General features: G+C 34.5%; 3 protein-coding genes across 4 annotated transcripts; all 3 read right to left on the bottom strand.

The window, feature by feature from the left end:
- Positions 1 to 3,333: 3,333 nt before the first annotated feature.
- On the bottom strand, positions 3,334 to 10,459 carry LOC110690368 (purine permease 21-like). The gene is made up of 3 exons (XM_021867190.1): positions 10,076 to 10,459; positions 5,264 to 5,403; positions 3,334 to 4,744 (listed from the first exon to the last, which is right to left on the bottom strand). The coding sequence occupies exons 1-3, from the start codon at positions 10,210 to 10,212 to the stop codon at positions 3,633 to 3,635; spliced, it is 1,389 nt and encodes a 462-aa protein (XP_021722882.1). The 5' UTR covers positions 10,213 to 10,459; the 3' UTR covers positions 3,334 to 3,632.
- Positions 10,460 to 11,289: 830 nt separating this feature from the next.
- Positions 11,290 to 13,993, bottom strand: LOC110689112 (purine permease 21-like). The gene is made up of 2 exons (XM_021865843.1): positions 13,306 to 13,993; positions 11,290 to 12,648 (listed from the first exon to the last, which is right to left on the bottom strand). Exons 1-2 carry the CDS (start codon positions 13,340 to 13,342, stop codon positions 11,537 to 11,539), a joined length of 1,149 nt encoding a protein of 382 aa, XP_021721535.1. The 5' UTR covers positions 13,343 to 13,993; the 3' UTR covers positions 11,290 to 11,536.
- A 743-nt stretch (positions 13,994 to 14,736) lies between these two features.
- On the bottom strand, positions 14,737 to 23,052 carry LOC110690356 (protein REDUCED WALL ACETYLATION 3-like). Of its 2 annotated transcripts, none has more exons than XM_021867182.1 (17): positions 22,594 to 23,052; positions 22,436 to 22,505; positions 21,478 to 21,569; positions 19,735 to 19,872; positions 19,592 to 19,648; positions 19,419 to 19,491; positions 18,301 to 18,459; positions 17,303 to 17,452; positions 16,944 to 17,199; positions 16,699 to 16,814; positions 16,523 to 16,609; positions 16,356 to 16,444; positions 16,173 to 16,235; positions 15,803 to 15,859; positions 15,567 to 15,663; positions 15,335 to 15,493; positions 14,737 to 15,190 (listed from the first exon to the last, which is right to left on the bottom strand). In XM_021867182.1, exons 2-16 carry the CDS (start codon positions 22,466 to 22,468, stop codon positions 15,338 to 15,340), a joined length of 1,623 nt encoding a protein of 540 aa, XP_021722874.1. In that variant the 5' UTR covers positions 22,469 to 22,505; positions 22,594 to 23,052; the 3' UTR covers positions 14,737 to 15,190; positions 15,335 to 15,337. The 2 variants fall into 2 exon arrangements, with proteins under 2 accessions (XP_021722874.1, XP_021722868.1); XM_021867176.1 differs by having other exon boundaries at positions 22,436 to 22,502.
- Positions 23,053 to 23,553: the final 501 nt, after the last annotated feature.

Raw genomic sequence — 23,553 nt, 5'->3', positions numbered from 1 at the left:
AGCAGTAATTGTGCTAGAAATTGATTCTATGGGTGAATCAGATTTTACTTCAGTCATCATTGTGTTGTTTGATTTCTCCATTTTTTTGATTTGAATTGTTTGAAATTTGAAGATTTGAATGCTCTGAAATTTGAGGAAATGAAGTCGTTGAATTTCGTCGAAATGAAGGAGTTCGAAATTTTGAGAAAATGACGGCGCTCAAAATTTTAGGAAAATGATTAAAACGAAAAAATTCAGACATTTTATTAAATGGTGCGCGGGCTTTGGTCGGGTTTATCAGGCCCGCACCTTTTTCATTTATAGCCCAGTCTCACGTGAGTCTAGTCTCACACAAAACGCTTTTATATTTTTAAAGTTTGATGGGTACCAAAATAAAATAAAGTTTTAAGCGGGTACTAATATTCAACAACCCCCATTTTTAAGGTACCAAATTCCAAATTTTCCTAAAATTAAAGTTATTTTATGGTTTCAATTGTACTCTATGAAGTATAATTTCTCTACATGTGTAATAGTAAAAGAACGGATGATGCACCAATAATAAGTGCAATAAAAATACTCATCATCAATTTACTACGCTAGTGAGAAAGATTGTATCTTTCAACCTTGAGTTTAAGGGTCCATTTTTCACTAGGGACACTTTGAGGGTGGAGACCCCTTCCCTTGTCACTTCCCCTATTTTAAAGTGTCTAACTCGCAAATACTTGACCACAAAATCGTGAGGTTTGACGTTTGGTTAGGAATATGCAAAATCCCCACCTTTAAAAAAAAAAATTACTACTCTAGAACCATGTAATTTCACTAAAACTAAGTTTTTGTTGATTGAAAGAGGGTTATAATGATGTTAAAATGGAAGTTTGATAAATTGGAGAAAGAAATGAATTTGAAATTCATATTATTATTATTATTATTATTATTATTATTATTATTATTATTATTATTATTATTAACTCAAAAACAAAAGTCATACAACCTACAATAAATTAGTGAGAAGCCGAGATACAATTTAGGCCCCCACTCCTCTAGCTATTGCAAATCCTACCCTAGTGAAGATATGAGCTGCAGCACGAGCCCCAATGTCTTGCGTCGTCGAGAACCTCTGAATCCGCTTCAGTAACGCAACAGCCTCTTTCTCTAATTCCCCAAGCGAAGAAAAGGAGAAGGGAATGAAACCATATCCAATCGCCTGACATCGAGCTTCATACTTAACCCGCTTCCGATGAGCTGCATCAGTCACAACCCGCCCAGGAATGAAGTCAGATAGCCTGACTGTGTCAAAGGAGAAGACCCTGTCAAATCAACACAGACATCGCGACCACGATCCCATGAATAAAGTAACACATCCACGGGTCTGAGGGCCTCGTCGTTCCCTCCGGCCAACCCAATGTCAACCTCTTTTCTCGCTGAAATCCCAGAACGATAGCAAACATCAACAAGGGTATCCCGAACAACATTATGCCGATGTTTAATACCCACAATACCAGCACAAGACACCGCGTGATCACCAAAAATATCTCCAGAAAAAATCCTCGAACAAGCAGAGCACACCGTCGAGATAGAGAACAATAGAACACCCAACCGATAAGACAACACACAGCGATAAGTCTTGGCATTCATCGTCTGGCCCAACCCTGAAATAGGAACCGCCCGAAGCCAAGCAGAGGTGTGATCACCCTGCTGTGATTTCCATAATGCTGATTGTCGAGGAGTTAAAGAATAAACAGTTTCTACAGAAGCGGTAACCTTTGTGAAATATATATCTGCCAATTTCTTCATGAGTTTAGGGGCAGCAACCATATTATTATTATTATTATTATTATTATTATTATTATTATTATTATTTGGTTCAATTTCATTATATAGTTCGATAGGATGATTTAAAAAATGTGACTATTAAAAAACTTTTAACAATTTTGCGTTGGAATTATTTTTATGAAAATACAATTCACACACACTCAGATTTATGTTTGGGACAATTTTTTTAAGACAAACCACTATCTTACATTAAAAAAAATTTAAAAAAAAAAAAAAAAAAAAAAAAAAAAAAAAAAAAAAAACTCTACGTAGCGGTTTATCTTTAGTACTTCAAATTGCCGCTCAATTCAATTCAGTTAGAAAAAAATACCCTTAAGATAGCAATTTAAGGGTAAAACTGCTATCTCAAGTACCTATTTATGTACTAAAACCGCTACTTAAGGTAGCAATTTGTGTACTTAAGGTAGCAATTTGTCTCATAAACCACCACCTTAAGTAGCGGTTTTAGTACAATGGTTTTACCATGAACATGATACTCCAAGAGTACCTAATAGTAATTGGTCAAATCTCGTTTATCAAAATTACTAATTTGTCTTGACAACATCAATCAATTTTGAAGTGATTTCCATGAAAATTGCTAAAAGAAATCAAAATTCCACATTTACGCTACTTGTTTTTATAGAGTAAAACCGCAATGATTATTCGCATCATTTTATGTTTTTTGTTTTATTTTTTTTCTTTTTTGTAAGGATCTTGCTAACGAACGCCCCCGGGGTGTTGGATAAGCATTTAAAATATCACCTAAAGTGGTAATAATTTGAGAAAGCATAACCAAATCACGCGTCGATCGGTGTAATTAATGTCAATTTTTTACTTTGATTTTTATACTTTTAGCTAGCTTATCCAACGCCCCGGGAGCATTCGTTAGCATTTGCCTTTTTGTAATACTAAAAACCAAAAAAGGAAACAAGAAATTAGTTTTCAATACTATTATAATTTTAATAAATTTGACTAATTTTTTATTTATTATATGATATATATTATATGTTTTTTTTTACAAGACATATCATATGATTTTTAAAAACAAAAAAAAAAAAAACAGAAAATATAGCAATGCCAAACAAACCAAATTAGCAGCTTTGACATGGAAATTATGTAGGGAATTTTGAAAAAAAAAAAAAAAAGAAAAGAAAAAAAAAAGTGGCATAATTGTAAAATATTGATATCTTTTAGCAATTTTCATGGAAATTGCTCACAATTTTGGGTGCATTCATGCGCAAAACATATCTCCACACCATCACATGTTTGAATAGCAATACTCTTGTCTCAAATATATCAGTGTCATTATCCACCTGATATATACTTGTGGAGTTGTGGTTACTGGTAAGTACGAAATACCAAACAACGGCAGTATAAGCTAATATTTGTTGATTTCACGCTAACTTGTACTTTAGCACACAAGTAATTCCTGTCAAGCCATAGGGATGATATGATTTATAGTAAGGAAGAAGATAGCTAAGTTTATTTTTCACTATTTGAATGAACACATAGATAATGAAAAAATATTTTAAAGCAAGAGGGTCGACGAAAAAGAAACTATGACCATCATGTAATTTAACACAAAGCCAAGAAAAGACTGTTTTTCTATAGGATCACTTGTCTACAAAAATACAAAGGCCTTAAGCCCTCCAACAAATAAACTTAAATCTTAAACAAGAAGCTGCACCCTCGAAATCCACCTTTACCAGCACGTCATTGATTGAGCTATCAAGTAAAAGAGGTAAAGATCAGCCAATTAGAGGATCAAGATCAAGCAAATGAGATCGACTAAAGACCTGAAAACTCAAAGAGTATCATCTTCTATCTTCCTGTTGTTCAAACTAGTTTTTGTACTCCAAAGCTCCAGTTGCGTATGACGGAGTTGGGTCTACCTTTCTAGTTTTACTACACTCATCAAGGTATTGATCATAGGCGTATGAAATAAACCCCCAAATGGCCAATAACATGGCCACCACCTTTATTCCATCCATTATGTCGCTAAAAAAGATCACTGCTAGCACTGGAACAATCGGCAATCCTAAAGTAGAGACGACATTGGAGAACAGCGATGACACCCTCACGATCAATCCAAATAAGCCAATATTGTAAACTTGCCAACTCAATGCTGTGCAAATTAAGGTCATCACGTATGACAATTTTCCAAACCTAAATTGATCCATCTCTAATTTCACAGATTTCAGGTCCCCAGTAGCTAAAATTCCGACCACTGCAATACAACTTGCAATGAATGACTGACGAAGAAGCAAATCCAAAGTCGCTTCAAAACTATCATTCTTGAATACTTTTTGGAAGGTAAACTCTGTTAAAGAAAGTAACAATCCATACGCCATTGGATAAGCAATAGCACAAATGAAGCCAAAGACATAATTAGCCTTGGAAACTCCTTCAGGAACCGAAGAACCAGACTGAATTACCAGTAAGACAGATGAGATGGTAAGCAGGACAAGAGAGTTAATTATGTAAGGTGTGAACTTCTGAGAATTTATGAAGAAAGAAAATAATGCATTGAAGGCCAACTGGGATGCACATAAGAGCGAGAAAGTAGAGACAGGTACATATTGCAGTCCTATTGCGTACATCATACCAACTGCTGCTACAAATAGCCCAAAGAATAGGTATATTGATGCAGTCTTGAGAGGAGAAAGCTCATTAATTGGTTTGTGACTCTGGATTGATTTCTTGGGAAAGATGCGGTACAAGGGTAATAGCAATGGAAAGCCAGCATACTGCACCAGTGTTGCCATCCATTGGCTTTTCCCACCTTCATTATAATAAAATCTTCCAAGTATCATACCTGCTGACTGCCCAAGAAGGACGCAAACTATATAGAACACAATAACAATCCACCACTTTAACCCTGGCTGTTGTGATGAACTTGATGAGCTGGTGGTATCTTCAGACCGAGGCACTATTCCTGGTTTGTTGTTGCTGACTGTACCAGACACATAATGTTTCAGCCTTCCAGAAACATGCACTATTGGGGGGAAGGGATTGATACTGAAAGATTTTGTGCAGGTTGGTTTGACAACCATTCTATTTAAATACTTCAATAAAGTAGCTACTGTTGGTCACCAAATCAGTGGTGCCGCTGATGGTGTTGACTACTGCATACTAGGATTAGCAACTTAGCTCTGCTCCACTACACCCTCCCTTCATAATAATAGGCATCACATGAACTCTTTCTTTTTAGTTCATTTTCCTTCTTAATGTGCTTTTAGTGCTAAGCCTTCAAATTCCTATTTTCAAAAATTTATTGGTTTATTTGATATTTTGATGTGAGAGAAAGAATTTTGATTCTTCAAATCTAAAAGTACTGATTTCACATATGAAATACCAATATTGGACAACATTATGATGGTATGAACTGAATCGTATCATAAATATTAACAATTAGGAGGCTTTTCTGCAAGTAAAAAGTCGAATTCTGGAGAATAATCATGAATCAACATACCGTAAACATCATTCTGGGGTATAATCAAGCTTGAAACACCATCATTAGAAGGATTCTCAAATTCCAGATCTGCTTCACCACTTGTTTGCTGGTTTGCAAATATTCGGGGCACTAGTGGAGAGATTTTATTTACCTGTAGTCTTTCATTTAAGATTTGCAACAAATCAAAAGTATAAGTGTGGAGACAAGCAAAAAAAATAGAGAGAAAAGAAAAGCAGAAGAAGCAGCAGAACTAAACTAGTAAAATAAAAATAAAAAAAATAAAAAAAAATACAAATCTAGACAATTTTTCAACAAAGCAGAAATTTTCCGAGGCCAAAAAATACTAAGACAACATAAGTGAAGATTACAGTTTAAAACAGAAGCATAATGCACAGAATTGTGGTTATAAACTTTATTCAACTGGGCACCCATATTCTCAAGTTAAACATGTTATAGATTATAATACTTTTCTTCTCTATGACAATCTCCTTTCTATCACATCCTTAGACATGCCATTTATAAGGAAGATGATATCCATATTTGAACAAATTGAGTATAAGAAGGTATTCATTTGTGGAATGGAGCATATATGCCATTAAGATATTCAAAGATGCTTTTCTTCAGCTAACTCCTACATTTTAGAATAAGAAAAAAGTCCACAAGGTGATACGGGAGTGTGATAACTATCCTAAGTAGGGGTAATATGGGTAGTCTAGCAATATGAGGTTAATAGTCTTTAGCCTTGGTAAAAAAAAAGAGGGGGAGAAAGAAAAAGTTAGGCAGAAATTTGTATTGAAGGGAAGGAAACCTTTGAGAGTAAAGCCATCTTGAGAGAGTGATAGCCTCAAGCTATTGTGAGAGTAATAGCCTAAAGCTATTAACCTATCATTTATAACCCTCTTTTGCCATTGTCAATCAATATTCAAGCTTCCATCTTTATTATTTCTTCTTATTAAAATCAATTTACCAAAAATCAGATACTCTAGTTTAATCAAAGAAACAATCTTTTCTCTCTATTTTACTGTTAATTGCGTGAATAAGTTAGCGATAATCTCATGAAGTCCGAAAATTGAATAGAAAAAAAAATTGACTCGGTTTGGAAATGGTTTTTATTGCCCAAAATAATTATTTGGATAGATATCCCACGTTATGATGTGGCTTAGTTGAACAAGCTGGTTTTTGTAGAGATTGCACTTGATAGCCAGGCATGTAGACATAAAAGTTAGAAGCAAGGATGACAAAAAAGTATCTTGAACGTGGCTAATGCTAATGGATGGGTCAAGTTCGGATAATGTATGGAAAGAAAGTAACTTGAACGAGCCTGAACCTCAGTAATGCTAAAAAAAGTTGGCTAGTTTAGGGGTGCAACTTATTGACTTCATGGAAAAATATCTTGGCATGCCTCAATGGATTAGGAGTTCAAAACCCTAAGCTTTAGCCTTGCTTAAAGAAAGACTGAAAAGAAGATTAAAGGGTGGAAACAACAAGCTTTATCTTTAGCTAGTAATCTTATAAAAATTATTATTCCAATTTCCAAGCGATCCTACTGATTTTATGAGTTTGTTTAGATTCCTTGTTGTCTTTGTCATGACATCTAGAAATGACAGTGAGGTAGCGGTGGGGGTGTAAAGAAGTAACTCAAAGGAGGTTAGAGGGTTGCCATAGGGACCATGATTTTAAAGAGGCAAAACTTGCTAAGAAAAGGTGAAGAATTATCAAAAATCTTAATATTTTTTTTGTGGCAAAAACTCTTAAGGTTTGTTACTTTCCTATTACTAACTGACATGTGTGTTATAGATTGAGCTACAAATGGAGAAGCATATGAAGAACTGGGAAAATAGATAGTTGATTGAAGAGAGAGTAGCTGGACTTGGGACATAGCAATTCAATCAATATGTTGTGTGAACCTTAAACGAATACACTCCCATCATCCTTCTACCTTTTAAAGCTAAGCCAGCACTCTCTTTTTCCTTATGCTATAGCCGTAAGATAATATTTACGCTTGGTATTATACAAACTACAACGGATGTTCACTCTTGTATAAAGAAAGGTAACTAATTTTATTATTTCTTGTACAAGCTCTTGTAGCAGTCCATGTTCATCTAATAAGGTTGATTTCTAAAAGAATATTTGGGCCTTTGGGGTACAACCAAAGGCAAAGTCTTTTATTTGGGGATTATGTAGATGTGCTTTAGTGCCTTCAAAAAAAAAATTGTAGCAAGTATAACAGCTGAGTGGTAGTTATGAAGAAAATCATGTTCATGCCTTCTTAAGGTCATCTTTATCTGCAAGAATATGGGAGGCCGTTGAATTAAAAGACGTGGTAGATTGTCCTGTTTACTTAATAGCTGATATGTTTTCTTGGCTACTTGAGGTTTGCAAGCATAAGAAGGTGGCAATGGAGGCCTGATTAGATTCATTTGGAAGGAAAAATTGAGGATGGGAGGCATTGCAAGAGCCAGAGTTGAGGAGGCTGCTGCTGCTGCTGCTGTTATGGGGTTTTGGAACTTTGGAGCATTTTGGGATGCTAAAATGGGGGGTTTTCCTCTTCTCACTTTGTCAGTTTGCTGATGCCTAACAGTGAACGTCAATGCTGCAATTTTTGCAGAGTCAAGTGTGGGTCTGGAGAAAGTTATAACTTATATGTGACTTTGACTGTAGTGACATAATTGTTGTTTGCTCTTAGGCCCCGTTTGATTTGACGTAAGATGTTTTCATCGAAAAAATGACTTTCCCAATTTTTTCCATTTTCCTTTGTTTGGTTTGTAAAAGGGTGGAAAACAATTTTCTCAATGATATAAAACATGTTCCTATACAAAACAAGAAAGTGACATTTTCCTTCCTCTTTCTTACATCCTTTTTACTATCATATCCTATCATCCACCCTCACATTTCACTTATAGCCCTCTACATATAAGAAGAAAAAATGGAAATAATTGACAATAAATAAACATTTATTACACCGATTTACTCGTGAATTGTCGATAAATTCCAAACTTAATACTAAAAAAAGAAAGTATATTAAATGCTTATAAGGGCTGCATATAGCATTAACCTATTTTTAATTCCTCTATAATTTTTATTTTTTTTATTTTTTTTTATTTTTGTATGGAAGCAAACAAAAGAAAAGTAAATTACATTTGTGGCTTTCCTTGAAAATATGCTTTCTATAAAAAAACTATTTTTTCATTGAAAATATTTTACATCAGACCAAACGGCGCCTTGGTTAGAGTACTCGTGCCCACTTAAAATTGCAGGGGTAAAGGCCAGTCATGATCTTTGTTCCACAATATAGGGGAAAGGGGTTTTCATTGATAAATTTCACTTAAAAAATATTTCCTTAATGCATTAAAAAATTTAATTTAATATCTCTATGTTAATCTATAAAGAAAAGGAGTGAAAATGGTTTAGAACTTTCAATTGACAATACTTTTTTCTTAATTTCTTTCCTTTACATAATCTTCTACTTTGTGGGCATAGATAATAAATAGAGAAAATAAATTTCAACATTATAATTATCTATAGCTAAGAATCATGTCTAGGCCCTAAAAGTTTAGTAAAAATGATGTTAATTCAAAAATATAAATAAGCTAAGTTAGTAAAAATAATTTAACTCAATGTAAGGATGGTCTTATTTGGGCTAAAAAAAATCAGTGTAAATTAGGTGAATACAATATGGCTCTATAGTAAGGATATCTTATTTGGGCTTGATTTACGGCAACATCAAATATAAAGATTTAGGGCTTGTTTGACATCATTTTTGGTTTCCCGTTTCCTATTTTTTTAAAAACCAAACATGAAAAAGGTGTTTCTAGTTTTTTGTTGTCAGTTTTCAAAATTATCATGATTTTAATAAGTTTAAATAATTTTTGATTCATTATGGGGCATATATCATATACTTTTAAAAAAATAAAAAACCACAACAATGCCAAACGAACCTTCAGATATTATTAGCAAATAAAAGAGTTTTTTAAATTTCATTTTTGTATGGAATAAATTGTAACAAAAAAATAATAATACAATTTTTGGGGGAAAAGACTGAACAATAGCACAAATTTGTAAATTGTAATGACCCATTGCATGCACTTTTAGCCTTGTTAATGCTAAAGCTACGGATGACTCCTGGTGTTATCTTACGGGGGTATTATTCGATTAGCTAAAACTCTAGAATCAGTTGTTTATTCACATGTTACTCTGTATTAGAGAAGCAAATAAGTTGGCTTATGTGTGCACCAAAAAAAATAAGTCGGCGTATGTTGTGAGTTTACGATATTAACCCATTGATTACTCAATTGGGAGAGTTCTGGACACGATTGTGGATGATGTTGGGTCTGATTTTTGCCTTAATTTCCCTAATAACTAATGCGTGTTGTCTTTTTCAACAACAAGAAAAAATTGATTATCTACAAATTAAAAATAGTCTACAATTGTGAATTGTCCAAATAAGTCAAATGGATAAAACACTTTAAGCATAATTCACCATTTGCAATTCACAAATCTGCCCTCAATTTCCAAAAACTGAAAACTAATTATGTTTTACTGCAATTGTCTTTTAACATAGTCAACTACCAATTCAATCATACTCAAGTTCTCAACATAAATCTTCAAAAAAAAAAAAAAAAAAAACAAAAAAAAAACACACAGTAATAATTAATTGATTAACTAATTGATTAATAAAACACTTATTTTGACAGCAAACCAAAAATCCAAACCATAATTTTATCAACAATTGGTAAAGCATGAAAAACAAACAAAGATAATCAACAAAAATCAAAGAATTGTCAAACTTTTAATCGATAATTTTTTAAAAAAAAATTTGGTAATTAATACCTGAAATTAGGCTTAGAAGAAGCGGGATTGAAGCATTGATGTCGACGAGTTAAATCGAGCAAACGAACATTGAATTGTTTAGAATTCACCCCGTTCAATCCATGGCTGAGAAAACACGTCGAAAGCTTAGACGCCATTGTTGAGAAGGTAAAGCCTCACATGCAATTAATAATAGAGAAGAAGAGTGTAGAGTGAGAAGTAGTGGAGTAAGATAAGAAAGAAAGCAACAGCTTCTCCGCCACAACGAATGATACTAGGGTAGTGTACTTTTATACTACCCCGTTTCAATTTATTTGCAACGACGTGACATTCATCAATATTGGCAAAAATTGGTTACGAGCAGTAAATTAAGTGAGAAAAATTAGGTTGTACGGAGTATTCTATAGAAAAATAGAAAGAAAAAGTACCAATATATTGTATGAGCATTCGTAAATAATTCGTATTATAATATTTGTTTTATGATAATTGTTGCAAATAAATTGAAAGATATACTTCGTACTATGAATTTATGACTATGAGGTGTTGGGGGTGTGTTACCACTAACAGTTGAATAACGTTTGGGATATTCAGCAGTCAGCACGTCGCTTTATGTTTGTGTTTGGGTCGATTATTCGTCTTTTTTATGTTGGTTATTACGTGGTTTGGTATGGGACCATTTAGGCATATTCACCTCCTTTTCTCTTTTGGGCTCGATTCAATTATCATTTTGCCATTTGTCATTTTGGAATTTATAGATCATTACAGGTCGATTTATGGTATATACTGTCTATTATTACATATTTTGGGTTCAGATGATGTCTCGGGTTATTGCATGAATGGTCAATATATAAATTGTTTATGTTGCTTGAACTTGACAGGCGGTAACGATGAGTCACGATCAAATATCTTTCTAGTTAAGAAAATAATGAAGCAGCAAGTCTTAATGTCTTACAAGTTACAACATATCTACAGAGTTATAGTTATTTTTAAGTGATTAAACTTAAGGTCGTAAGTTTAAACATTGAAATCTATGTTATTTAAATTCGAAAACAAAAAAGCTTGTCGAAATGAATTACATGTTTAAAAATGCTTTTTTTTAGTTATCGATTGTGTTTACATGGAAACGAGTTGCAAAATTCAGATACTGACTATAAATCTATAATAAGATATGAGTATCAAATATTATGCATAATTGCATATGTTGATGCTTGTAGCATGTACAATAAACAGCAGAGTTGGGTAATATTCAATTATCCATTATCTTATTACACAAAACAATGATTATGTTCATCAAACAGACAATTTGCTGTCAATATAACATCTTATTCTAAACAGAATGAACTTAATCAGCTTGGTAGTAATCCATTAATCTGAGACTGACAAACTGGTATGTAGGCTATCTGATTGAAGGCCATGATCAATGCAATACTGCTATTTTATTGCTGTGTTTTTTTCTACTCTTCGAGCTTGTCGTTCTACTAACTAACATCTGTTCTCACAAGCTTCTTCAAAGGCATTTGTGGTAACGGGGTTTGTGGTTTCGTCTGTATAAAGATCAAGGTACTCCTGATAGGTATACGAAACGAATCCCCAGACCGCCAACAGTATGGCAACTATCTTTATTCCGTCCAATGAATCATGGAAAAAGATTGCTGCTAGTATTGGAACTATTGGCAGTCCTACAGTTGCAACAACATTCGAAAAAAGGGATGATACTTTAACAATTACGCCTAGTGTGCCAATGGTATAAACCTGCCAACTTAATGCAGTCCAAATTAAAGTCATCATGTATGACAGTTTTCCGACCTTATACCGATCCATTTCTTCTTTCAGTGTCTTCACCTCACCACTAGCTACAAGTCCAACAACCGAAACACAACTTGCAACAAGTGAAAGTGAAATAATCATGTCTAAAGTAGCTTTGAAACTTCCGTTCTTTAGTATCCTTTGGAAGGTGAACTCTGTTACTGAAAGTGACAATCCGTATCCTGCTGCATTACCAATAGCACACAGGATACCAATGGTGTAATTTTCCTTTGATTCTCCTTCAGGAACGGAAGAATCAGTTTGGAAGACGAGTAAGGCTGATGAGATGGTGAGCAGAACAAGAGAGTTTGTTATGAAAGGTGTGAACTTCTGTGAATTTAAAAAGAAGGAAAAGACGGCGTTGAAAGCCAGTTGAGATGCACATATGAGAGAAAATGTGGAGACTGGCATGTATTCAAGTCCTATTGAGTACATCATACTTGCTCCTGCTCCGATCAACCCAAGAAATATGTAGATTGATGCAACTTTGGAGCATGGAAACAGATTTTTTGGTGTGTTTTCTTGGGAAACTTCCTTTGGGATGATACAGTACAGTGGAAGTAGAACCGGAAACCCTACAAATTGCACTAGCGTTACCATCCATTTGCTTTTCCCGCCATTGTTGTAATATAATCTTCCAAGGAGTACAGCTGTGGACTGACCGAGAAGGATAAGAAGTATGCAAATGGAAATTTTGATCCACCAATTTAAGCCTTGTTTCTGTAATTCATCTGATGGACTGGGTACAGCCTCTGATTGAGACGAAGTACCTGGTAAGCTGTTGCTCACTATACAAAGGGACATTACACAGAGATAACGCAGGATATGTCAGAGAGAACCTACACAAGACTCATAAAAAATTGTTAAGGAAAATGAGAATGATTGTTCATAAGTTGGTGGACTGATGATCCCTTCCAGAAATTTTATCTGATGATTATCTTGACGTGTTTCAATTGTAAGTTATATTTGATTCAGGAAGTTACTCAATTCTTAATTCTGTTGTTCTCGTGATCATCTTTTCAGGTCATTGTGAGGAAACATAAGTTGGTTGGGGTTATTTGTTATTGTAGCTAGATGAACTGAACAACAGATTTTTTTTATAACCGACATGGTATACGTAACAAACCATTATTTATTAGTGATTCTACAATTTTTATTTGGTCTGAAAATTTGTTTCCAGTATCTATATGCACAGCACTAATGCTATGACCGATTTCTATGTTTGAGCTAAGCTACTTATCCCCCCACCTCCGGGAAATCCTGCTGGCGACAGAGAAGGTAAGTAAAAGGCTTACATTACATTGCATAATTGATATATAGATACAATAATTGATTTTCAGAGCTCATACCATTTGTTGAATGCATGCTTTAATAATGAAGATTATAATTTGTGCAATAACATTTAGGTTAAATTGGAGTAATTAACTGAGAAAAATTGTCAATACCTGTGATGTGGAGTTCCTGGTCTTCAGAACTCCCCATGTCAGAATGAAAATTCTCTCTTGATTGTCTGAGCTTTTGTTGTGGCAACTGATTTAGTGGAGAACAAAATACTTTTCACGTGTTTTTTTACAGTTAGAACTAGAAAGCTAGTGGAACGACTCTTTGATGAACTTTATTTGGCGTCTTTGGCTTTCTATGTTTCATCTGATATATAGGGTGCAGGGTTTTCTGCATTCCTTCACGCTATCATGCTCTAAGTGTTTCGTTAATGAGAAAGTAGTTAGTTCGGAAATCTTTTGTTAGCTAATACCATTTTGACAAAATGTTACTCGTATCAGATACTTACAATAGGCATGACTTACCAGATACACTAACAAGCATGTGACTAAGCTTGTGTTTTAAGGAAGCTACCCTTTAGCTATAGCCCTTACATGCAGTCCCGCACAGTATACGTATATTTACAGCGACTGGATAAAAAATGGAAATTAATGATCTATTTTTAGGGTGTAATAGGAGGTTTTATGTCTATGTCGAGAGTAAAACCTGCAGCTGAAGTTATCGTACAGTTTTGCTGTTAACATTTTACAGGCAACATTTACCTTTGCTGAGCAGTTGAGAAAAGAAGTCTTGCTAGTTTTTCCGACAGCAGAAACAGGCTCGAATTTTCTTACAGCAGTTCATTTGCGAAAATTAGGGTCAGTGCTCTAGCAAGATATCCAGGAGATTTGAACTTATTTAGCTTATGTATATGTTGTAATGTTTGATTTTGATGAAGCCAACTTTTGGTATTTAAAACCAACGTGAATATGACATGCATTGAAAGATGTCTGTTGGACAAAATGTCAGACAGATCAGACTACAGGAAACCATATTGTACTTGCATCTCGTTTCATGGTGTCTAGGATTGGAAATTAAGGATGTCGAAGATGAGAAACTTCAAGTTTATTACTGCAGTATTGAAGGATCATTGCTCCCAAAACAATGCAGCCGAGTTATTGACCCCAAGAGAAAGTTTGGCAATGACAGCATTACTCAGAATTTTACATCTCATCTGGAGCTGAAAATTCTAGAATGGGCAGGAGAAATGCCAAACTAAAAGTTTTGCGATCACAATAGATGTGTGCAAGCTTCTATAGATAAGTTAAATGGTGATCACCGATCACACAAGGGAGGCCAACATGTTGGCAATAACTTGCCCATTTTGCTACATACATGAAAGATGACGTGAAGATTCACTGTGTTAATCCTAGACTAAGTTGCTTGTTAGTGTTCTTGGATAGGTGTGCGGTCTTTCCTCTAAAGATGGCTGGTAATCTAGTAATGCAATTGTGCACGCTCACTGTACACTTAAAGTCTTGAACTCATTTTACTCCCGTTTAAGTAATATGAAGTAAGTATCCTTCTGTTCAAACTAAAAATAAAAACCCAGTCCATGTGTATCAGAAAGTGGTATATAAAAAGATTATAGATTCTTGGAAATACAACAAAATTTTCATTACAATTTAATAACAAATTTTACTTTTATCACTCACCCGAGAACTATCTGGAGAAACCTATATTTGCTATGGCTCACACAACAGGAGCGAAAATGGTATATGGGTAAGAGATCAAAAGGGTAAAAAATGAAAAGGGAAGAAAAGGATGCTATATTAATAATGCACAATGTCACTTGGACGTGAGGCTAACTACATACCCTCTTAAAAATTATCTTCATAATCTCCTTTCCGATGCCTTACAGTATCAATCAGTGCGATAACCAGCTTTATCAACGAGAATATCAGGAGACCACATTCCAAAGTCCCCTTATTCTGATCGATCCAGGCTATCTTTCCTTTTCCATCATGTGGTTGTAATGGTAAGCTGATATCTTCTTTCCGTAATTAAGGCCTACAAAAAAGTTATATGTACTGCTGAATAACCTCTCAATGTTCAAATAGACTCCACTTTATCTTTACCCCTCCTTTCCACTTCCATAATTTCTTCATTGACAGAAATAAGGTAAATTTTAAACATTAAGGAGTAACCTCTTACCGGTTAACTGGGAATCAGGAGCAGGACAACAGCGAAAAAATACAGAATGACAGAAATTGCAACACCAGCGATGAAATTATGCAACAACCGTCGGTTTTCCTTTGTTGGTATGAATACAGTCTTGAGCACATTAGTCAGCTCAAAAATCCGGTGGGAAACCTGAGAAGCAAGAAAGTTAAATTAATATAGCAGCAGCAACTGTAGTAGGTAGATTACTCAAAGATTCTATTACCAAAACATAGATAGCAGTTGTAAGCATAAAGTTCAGCATAGGATATTCTGGAATAAGAGAGAGAAGCCACTTAGGTTGTCCATTGGGCGTGTTTGATCTGCACATCAAATTATAGGCAGTAAGAAAGACTGTTATATTCATACACCACATGTAATATCAGTGCCGAATTTCAAGCCCCCGTCAGTGGGGATGTATTAAAACCCAAATGTCAGACAACCAATGTCAAGAACATATACCTTAACCAAATATGAAATTGAGATATGTAAGTCTCCAGAGTAATCTTTCCGAGCCATCTAATAACAAAGAGAAAATATCTTAGAAAAAGCACCTCAGTTTTCAAGAATATAATAAGAGACTAAGAGTAAACTTTCAAATATCGATACAATCTCCCAGACCTAAGTGGACAATGAACTAAAAGAACATGTGGTTTGGCATAGTCCAACCAAACAGGATAGATAGATTGATAATAACAATCCAAAATAGAGACCTAGGAAACTAAATCGGACTTTTGCGACCCAAATAGATTAAACTGTTACAGATCAACATACAAAACTACAAAACAGTACATATCAGAAACGGATGAAAAAAATGGATAAAAAATCTTACGCAAAGAGAGTCATAGAAAAACTACGCAGCTGATGGGTGACATTGCGCAAGACTATATATACACTGCAATCAAAAGGAGTATGGACAATTATTAGATGTCACCGAACAAACAAAATTGTTGTTACTCAACATTCATAGCAGACAACAGTAAGAATTTGCAAATGAGAAAGATGGTACACGTACGTTATTGGAATCCATGATGTGTATGGGTGCAATTTATTGTATGAGATTTTGTCCAACTTATATATGTATTCATACCACAAGTAACCAACCTGCAAAATAAAGATAGATTTTATAGTAGCACATATGTAAAGTGTACTTCAAAGTAGCCACAATATAATCCAACTCACAAATACTGCAACTGAAGCTACTCCAGTTTTGATAGCATGTCTCCTCTTTGGTTCAGACTCCTCCAACTTTTCCAAGTATTTTTCGACCTGTTAAGATGTATCACATATTTAAGCCAAGTCAAACATAAAAAATTTCACATAATTACAGAAAAACAAAAGGCACTCTAGAAAGTTACAGTTGGGTGGTAGTAGGCGTAGATCATTCCAATGATCCACACATAACGATCAAGCCCGGATCTGAAATGCCATTCATGTACTCGAGGAAGATCTGGTTTTGCAGGATCAGTGTACCCTATAATTCAAGAAGTCGTAGTCAGAAAAACTGAACCAATTCAAGATCGAGAATCCTCTTTGAAAAAAATGACATGAATTTGTATCATTCATGTGAATATAGATGACATAAGAACAAGAAGTAACTGACCTAAAAAGAACATGAAAGGACTCCAGATCAATTCGAAGACTCCAGGAACTTCCCAAACAAGTATGACCACCAGAAAGCAAGAAAGAATTTTCACCGCCATCACAGTTGGTATTTCGTTGTATTTATTGAATATACCAAGGGCTCCATACACCATAAGAGTGAAAAGCGTATGCATCGGACAAATGTAGTACAGCATATAATCATTATTCAAAACAATGCAGCAAAATGCAACAAAGAAATTTAGCCGCCACATCATCTGCATGGAGACAGTAGAGTTCAATATTAGGAAAGGGTCATAATAATAATAACAACAAGCTCACATTAAACCCAAGAAATCATAAATAGGAGTATTATATCACCTGAGCAAAGCGGGGCAGGCTAAAATCTTTTCGTATGTAGTAATATGAAAAATTGCCGAATCCGGTCATCCAAACATATGCAGCAATGAACACACGTATAGCATTGTAGATCTCCGTTGCAGCAAAATAGTGATACATCAGAAAAAGAACCTGTCATGTTCAAAGGTTTATAGCATTAGTTGGTAACTTAAAAATACTAATACCGATGACATAAGACGTCTGTGCAAGCATTGGCAGAACATTCATGTGTATACATCAGTAATTCAAGCCAAGGTATGCAATCTCATAAAAGGTAGGTATTCTATATTCACACGTACATAAAAAGGATTACGCAAAGAGACTAAATCAATTTGCTTGGTAGCTATTGAGCTCTAGCATTGAATATATTGTGACAATTCAATTACCTATAAATACACCAAAGGGGGGACGGAATGATAGAATTTCAGGTCAAGTCACACCAAGTGGTGTCTTACATACGTTAGCACAAAAAACATGGGTGAGGTCATAATCATCCCTACTAATCAGCTCTCAGCCATCAGCCAATTTGAATTTAAAAAATCACAACCAAATTGATTCGAACCCATTTCTGTCGATAATAGAATGCGATAACCATCGTCCATCACCAACTAATGAGGACCAACACACCCTTACCCTTGTGTGAAACCTGCTTTCTGACTGATCCCCAAAGAAAAGGTTCTTATTTGAACATATTGAACTTGCAAAAGTTATTTTCTCCATTTCCAATAATCCTCAAAAGACAATGAGAAGTTTCAAGAAATCCCAAAAACCCTAAATTGTGTCATAATATTCTTCGAAAGTGATATAACAAGCATTTGTAGGTGCAACAAAAAGAAAAATCCATCAGATTATCACTACAACCTATAACTGCAAGTTGAATTCAGTCAAGTAACTATCAATATTTGATACATAAGGGGCACTCGGTATTAATCCCTTTTACAAGAAGAAATTGAAAACATCATATCAAATAGAGCACTTGCCTGCATCCAACCCTTCCATTCCTCAGTCTGGTGTCGGTTCAGGTAAAGAATTGATTTCCCTGAAAATGCTGACTTATCTTGGTGTTTCTTGAGTGAAGTCATTGCTGAAACAATCACCAGGAGGAAGTAGAGAAATAGGAATAGATCACGATTGTAGTTCTGTCAATAGGAAAGTTAAAAGTCAAAATTCAGTTAAAATACAAGAAAAATCAGCAAGAGAAAGAAACGAGTTTGACATATAATCACCCATGCCTTAGAGTATAAAAAAGATAGTAATTGTGATTGAGTGAGATGTATCATTAAAATAGAGAATACAATCAGTCACCTATCTACAACATAAATCATCAACCATTTAGTCATTCTCAAAATAATCCAGTTCAAAGAATGGTGAAAACAACCATCCAGGCATCAAAAATCCAGATTTCAAAGAAAAAAAGGGAAGACAAAGACTACAAGAAGAAGGAGTCAGATTTCACTGGTTGACATCTTTCATACTGTTTCAGTTCTGTGCGATGTATATGTTGCATGTTGATAGACCAAACTTCCACCAATGAGTTTTTACCAGGATAAGAGGAAAGACATTGTCTCTAGATTTAGGATTGGGAGAGAGGGGGAGGAGGGGCAACAACATATCTTGGTGCATTACTTCGCAAAAACATTACAGTGAAACAAAGTCAACCAGAAATGTAGCAAGAATGGATTAGGGAACTTTAATACAGCTTCAAGGACAACAATTTAAACATAGCAAGTATGCATTCCCTACTACCTATCATTCTTAGCAACCTCAGTGTTACCATTTTTCCTCCAGTGAGAAATTCTAAAATGGCATTGTAGACATTGAAATATTGAATGTTTCGGTTTTTCCTCACAAATCATAACAATAACACATCAGGTTCTCTAAAGCCTACCCTATAAACACATCAAAATCTATTACAATGCAAATAACCACAAGCTTAACTGGCATGGCATTTCATATGCATCCTGAGAGATTGACGATTCAGATATTACACTAAAACTGTTATAATTCAACTTTGCCACTCTGACAAGGCTACATTTAAAGGATGTGGAAATGACAAAAACATTGGAATGACATCATAATCCATGCAGAATGTACACACCTTGGTTGAATATCCCAGCACATTTGTCCGGTCACAGATATAAAAGTACACCAAAATTAACCCCAGCTCGCCACTATAAATAAATAGACATCATAAGTCATAAGCAATAGTATATTGGAGAGAGAAAAGGGAAAGAGTAAAAAAAATCAAGAGTCAGATATAAAATTGCTTACATGGCTCTTAAGGTAATGCGGTTTTCAAGCAAAAAAGACTCATCCATTGTCACAAACCTGAAGTATATCAAGGAAATTCAATTAACATTAAAGGGCAACAAATTGAACCTAAGCAGAAGAAAACAGAGCATTAAGAAAGCTACCTTATTAAGTTTGACTTGATATTATATGCAGGAAACTTTTGTAAGGTTGCTTTAGAAACTCCGCCTTCCAGGAGCACTGCTCGATCATCTTCCTTTGCAGCCTCATTTCCCAACTCAACAAGATTATTGTCTGAATGGCTGCAACGGTAAAGTCACAAATTCAAAAGAAGAGTTCACAAAGACATCGTTAATTAGCAAAAGACAAATAAGTACAGATAATTAACATGTTCAAAACAAAATATACACGCACTACATATAATACTTTCAAAGTCTGAAAGATGGAACTAGACACTCATCTTTATCATAACTTGAAAGTATTAAAGATCATCAATTTGCACTGCTGTAATTTCATATGTCATACACTTAATGACTCAAAGAACAAACAAATGAAGCACTATATTCAGCACAATGATCTACTACAGAAATTCCAATCACCACACATGGATGTAAGGCATGACACAGAACATTGAGAGGCAATAACACACATATGATCAGAAAATAAATAAAAAAAAAAATAAAAACAAAAAAAACAACAAAAAAAAAAAAAAACTGATGTACGTACAGCAATACCACAGCTAATTGAGAAGAAGTTACGGATAAAGGTCCCCTTCAAGTCAACAATATGAGATGGAAGATGCAATAAAAGGTTTGTAATAAAGCGTATAAATGCCATCACTTCGAAATATGTAAACACTTAGCACTCACCAAGAGAGCAAGCTTTTTTTCCTCCCCCCAAAAACAAATGTTGCTATGTCCGGCGGTTGCGACACATTATCCATTAATATTCCTTAAGTTGTTTCTGAATAAACCTTAGTACAACTTAATTGAAACCTTCACAAACATGCCTGTGCAACTCCATTACCTACCCCAAAAAATATATCCAACTACTGCAAGAGAAGCAAAGTAAAGTGCAGCTAAAATGTGAAAGTCTCAGGCAATAAAACATAATCAATGTCTTGCATTTTCATCATCTTATTCATCTATATGCCTCAAATGTTCACAATATTTCAGTAAATCTGCAAGTGAATCTTGGTTGCAATTTGCATGTGCAGTGTCCTGTACCTTATTGTCCTTGAAACCCAACGCAAAAATGTAACTTATTTCCTCTATTCTTTTATATTACTATGTTTAATCATAAAGAGAGCCACACATATTAAGGAACCTATGTGATGAGAAGAGATAAAGAGAGATAAAAAAAAAAGGGACTAGTGTGATGGAGAGAACCCAAAGCCAAAACAAATAATGTTGCGATTATATTAAAACTTCTTATACAGGGGAATGCTCCAATCCACTTCTTATGGACAATGGACCACAGTCTCCAAAGTATATATCCTTAGATGATGACCAATAAGTATCCATCTCAAGTAAATATCTGGAAGTCTAGGCTGCTTAAAACTTTCAATGAGCCTGAAAACACAAGATTTCATCTTTTGTATGTCATTCAACTGGTTCCAAATTCAACTACTCAGATATGTCATTTAGCATATGAGGTAAAACTAATAAGCAGCAAGTGACAATACAAAAAGCAGCCCCTTGACTATTGCAGGGATTTTAAAATAAAATTAAACATGTATAAACAGCACTATAATAGCTAAAGAAAAAAATATATCATACATAATGAAATTTTCCATGAATCATACAAGTCTTGTGCAGATACATCACATCTGGCTGATTTAGATTTAAAATCACTGAACACAATTTGAGCTTCAACTCCTTAACAAAACTCAAAGAAGAACTACTCACACTTTAGAATGAGCTGAAGACCTCTTGTACTCCAAAATCTCAGAGTAGACCCAAGCAACCAAAGTTGGAATAAAACCAAGCAGAAAAGACACCTACAGTAACGAAAACAGGGTTAATCTGACAAGCAATAAGAAACTCATGCTCAATGAGAAGAACCCAGTCCCTCAGTATAGTTTCCATTATTATATTTCAAAGATATACTTGAATTTTCTAAGTATTATATGCAAGATAATAACTACATTTGTGTTAAAGGAGCTTTTGTGAACTGCCTAAGTCATGAATTTGCATAACAGAAACCAATTATTAGTACAGATCTACACCAGATTAATGCACTAGCAGCAAAAGCTTCTTCTTAGTTCTCCCTCTGTTGCTCTCTTTCTACACTAAGACCTCATCTCTTAATCCGTCTAGGACATTTTTATTGAATATTAACCTCATCATAACTATGTCCTTCACTCACACACAGTATCAGTATGTCATGTCTATAGCTTGAAGTATCCAATACATTTACATGCTTAGCGATCTAAATCGCAATCCCATACATGCATTGACTTTCTAAATCTGAAGTGCATGTTGTATACAAGTACCTTCATCAAACATTATACTTTACAAGTAAAAAGTTCAATAATTCTAAACCAACTATAGCATTGGATTCGACCAATATAAGTCGATCAAACGAGTATTCGAGTTCAAGTAACATTCCCAATATTTCAGATTTAGCATTAAAGTGACATTGACTAATTGATGAACAAGGGCCATATTTGAGTACAGCTAAACCCAATCCCCCTCCAAAATCACAACCCATTTCCCACCAACATACATTTCCCTCCACAAATCAACTCATCATAATATCGAAAAACCCGAAAAATGCATCAATCACCAAGGTTTATTTCAAAGTCAAATCGAATCGAACCCATATTACTGTTGTTACAAGAATCCAGCAACTTTTTGAACATACCTGTCCGGGCGTAATCGGCCCAGAGTCCACCATTGCGATTCTCCCCAGTGATCAACTCAATCTCACACTGCTAACAAAAACAAACCAACCCATCAAAAATCAATGCAAATGCAATCAAAACTTCATAATTAAACCAGATCAAAGCTCAAAAAAAGTACCCAGATTTGCTAGAACCCGCGAAAACCGAGAAGTAGATCAATGAATGAGAGAGAAAGAGAGAGAAAGCACCGTATTTAATACGGAATAAAACCCTAAAAAAACCAAAATCGATTAAAATAAAAACCCAATTTAGGTAAGTAAGATCTGGGGAGTAATGAAGTCGCCTGTTGCTTAAAGAATAGATGAAATGTCGGAAGAAACGTCAAAATCAAAATTGGGTCTTAGATTTTGATATTGGTAGGTTCCTTGTCTAATACTCCGCCATTGATGACGTCGTAAATGGAGCTTGAATTGGTTTGATTTGGTGAGGTTGAGAGAAAATTGGTTGGTGATTTCGATGTCGGTTCGTTGCTGCAAAATCACTGTAATGGAGATTGAAAGGGAGGAGAGAGAAAGTGAGGAAGGAAAGTGGTTGGGTTTTAATATTATTATTTTTTATACTATTATTTTTAGTTTATTACAGCGTTTGATTATGGGATGACTAATTTATTATTACAGGATTTTAAAATTAAGAGGGATTGATTAACTAAATTTCAAATATTGTTTAAAAAATGATGAATCGAGGAATTATAGGGATCAACTAACATGCGTACATGACTATCACACTATCATTGTACGGCTTTTCCATAATAGTGTATTGATGAATTGAAGGAAAAATTGACGAAGGTCTCGAGAGCATTTTGTCATAAGATAACTAAGAAATTAAAATTAAATCAAAATTAAAATATATACTAATTACATAATTGGCGTGTGTTTTTCTCATGAATTTTCAAATTATTACAGAGTATTAGTTTAGGAAATATTATAACTTGTTATCTAAAGTTTTGGAGGCATTTGTTCATAAGGATCTAATTAAATATATATATATATCAATGATGTTTATTTTTCTCAGGGATGACCACATCTACAAGTTTAGTATTTTTTTTTATATGTAAAAGAAGTTATTTCTTTCATTTTAT

The sequence above is a fragment of the Chenopodium quinoa genome, unplaced genomic scaffold (genome assembly GCF_001683475.1).
Source record: "Chenopodium quinoa cultivar QQ74 unplaced genomic scaffold, ASM168347v1, whole genome shotgun sequence".
Taxonomy (NCBI): Eukaryota; Viridiplantae; Streptophyta; class Magnoliopsida; order Caryophyllales; family Amaranthaceae; genus Chenopodium; species Chenopodium quinoa.
This window is presented reverse-complemented; position numbering and strand designations above follow the sequence as displayed.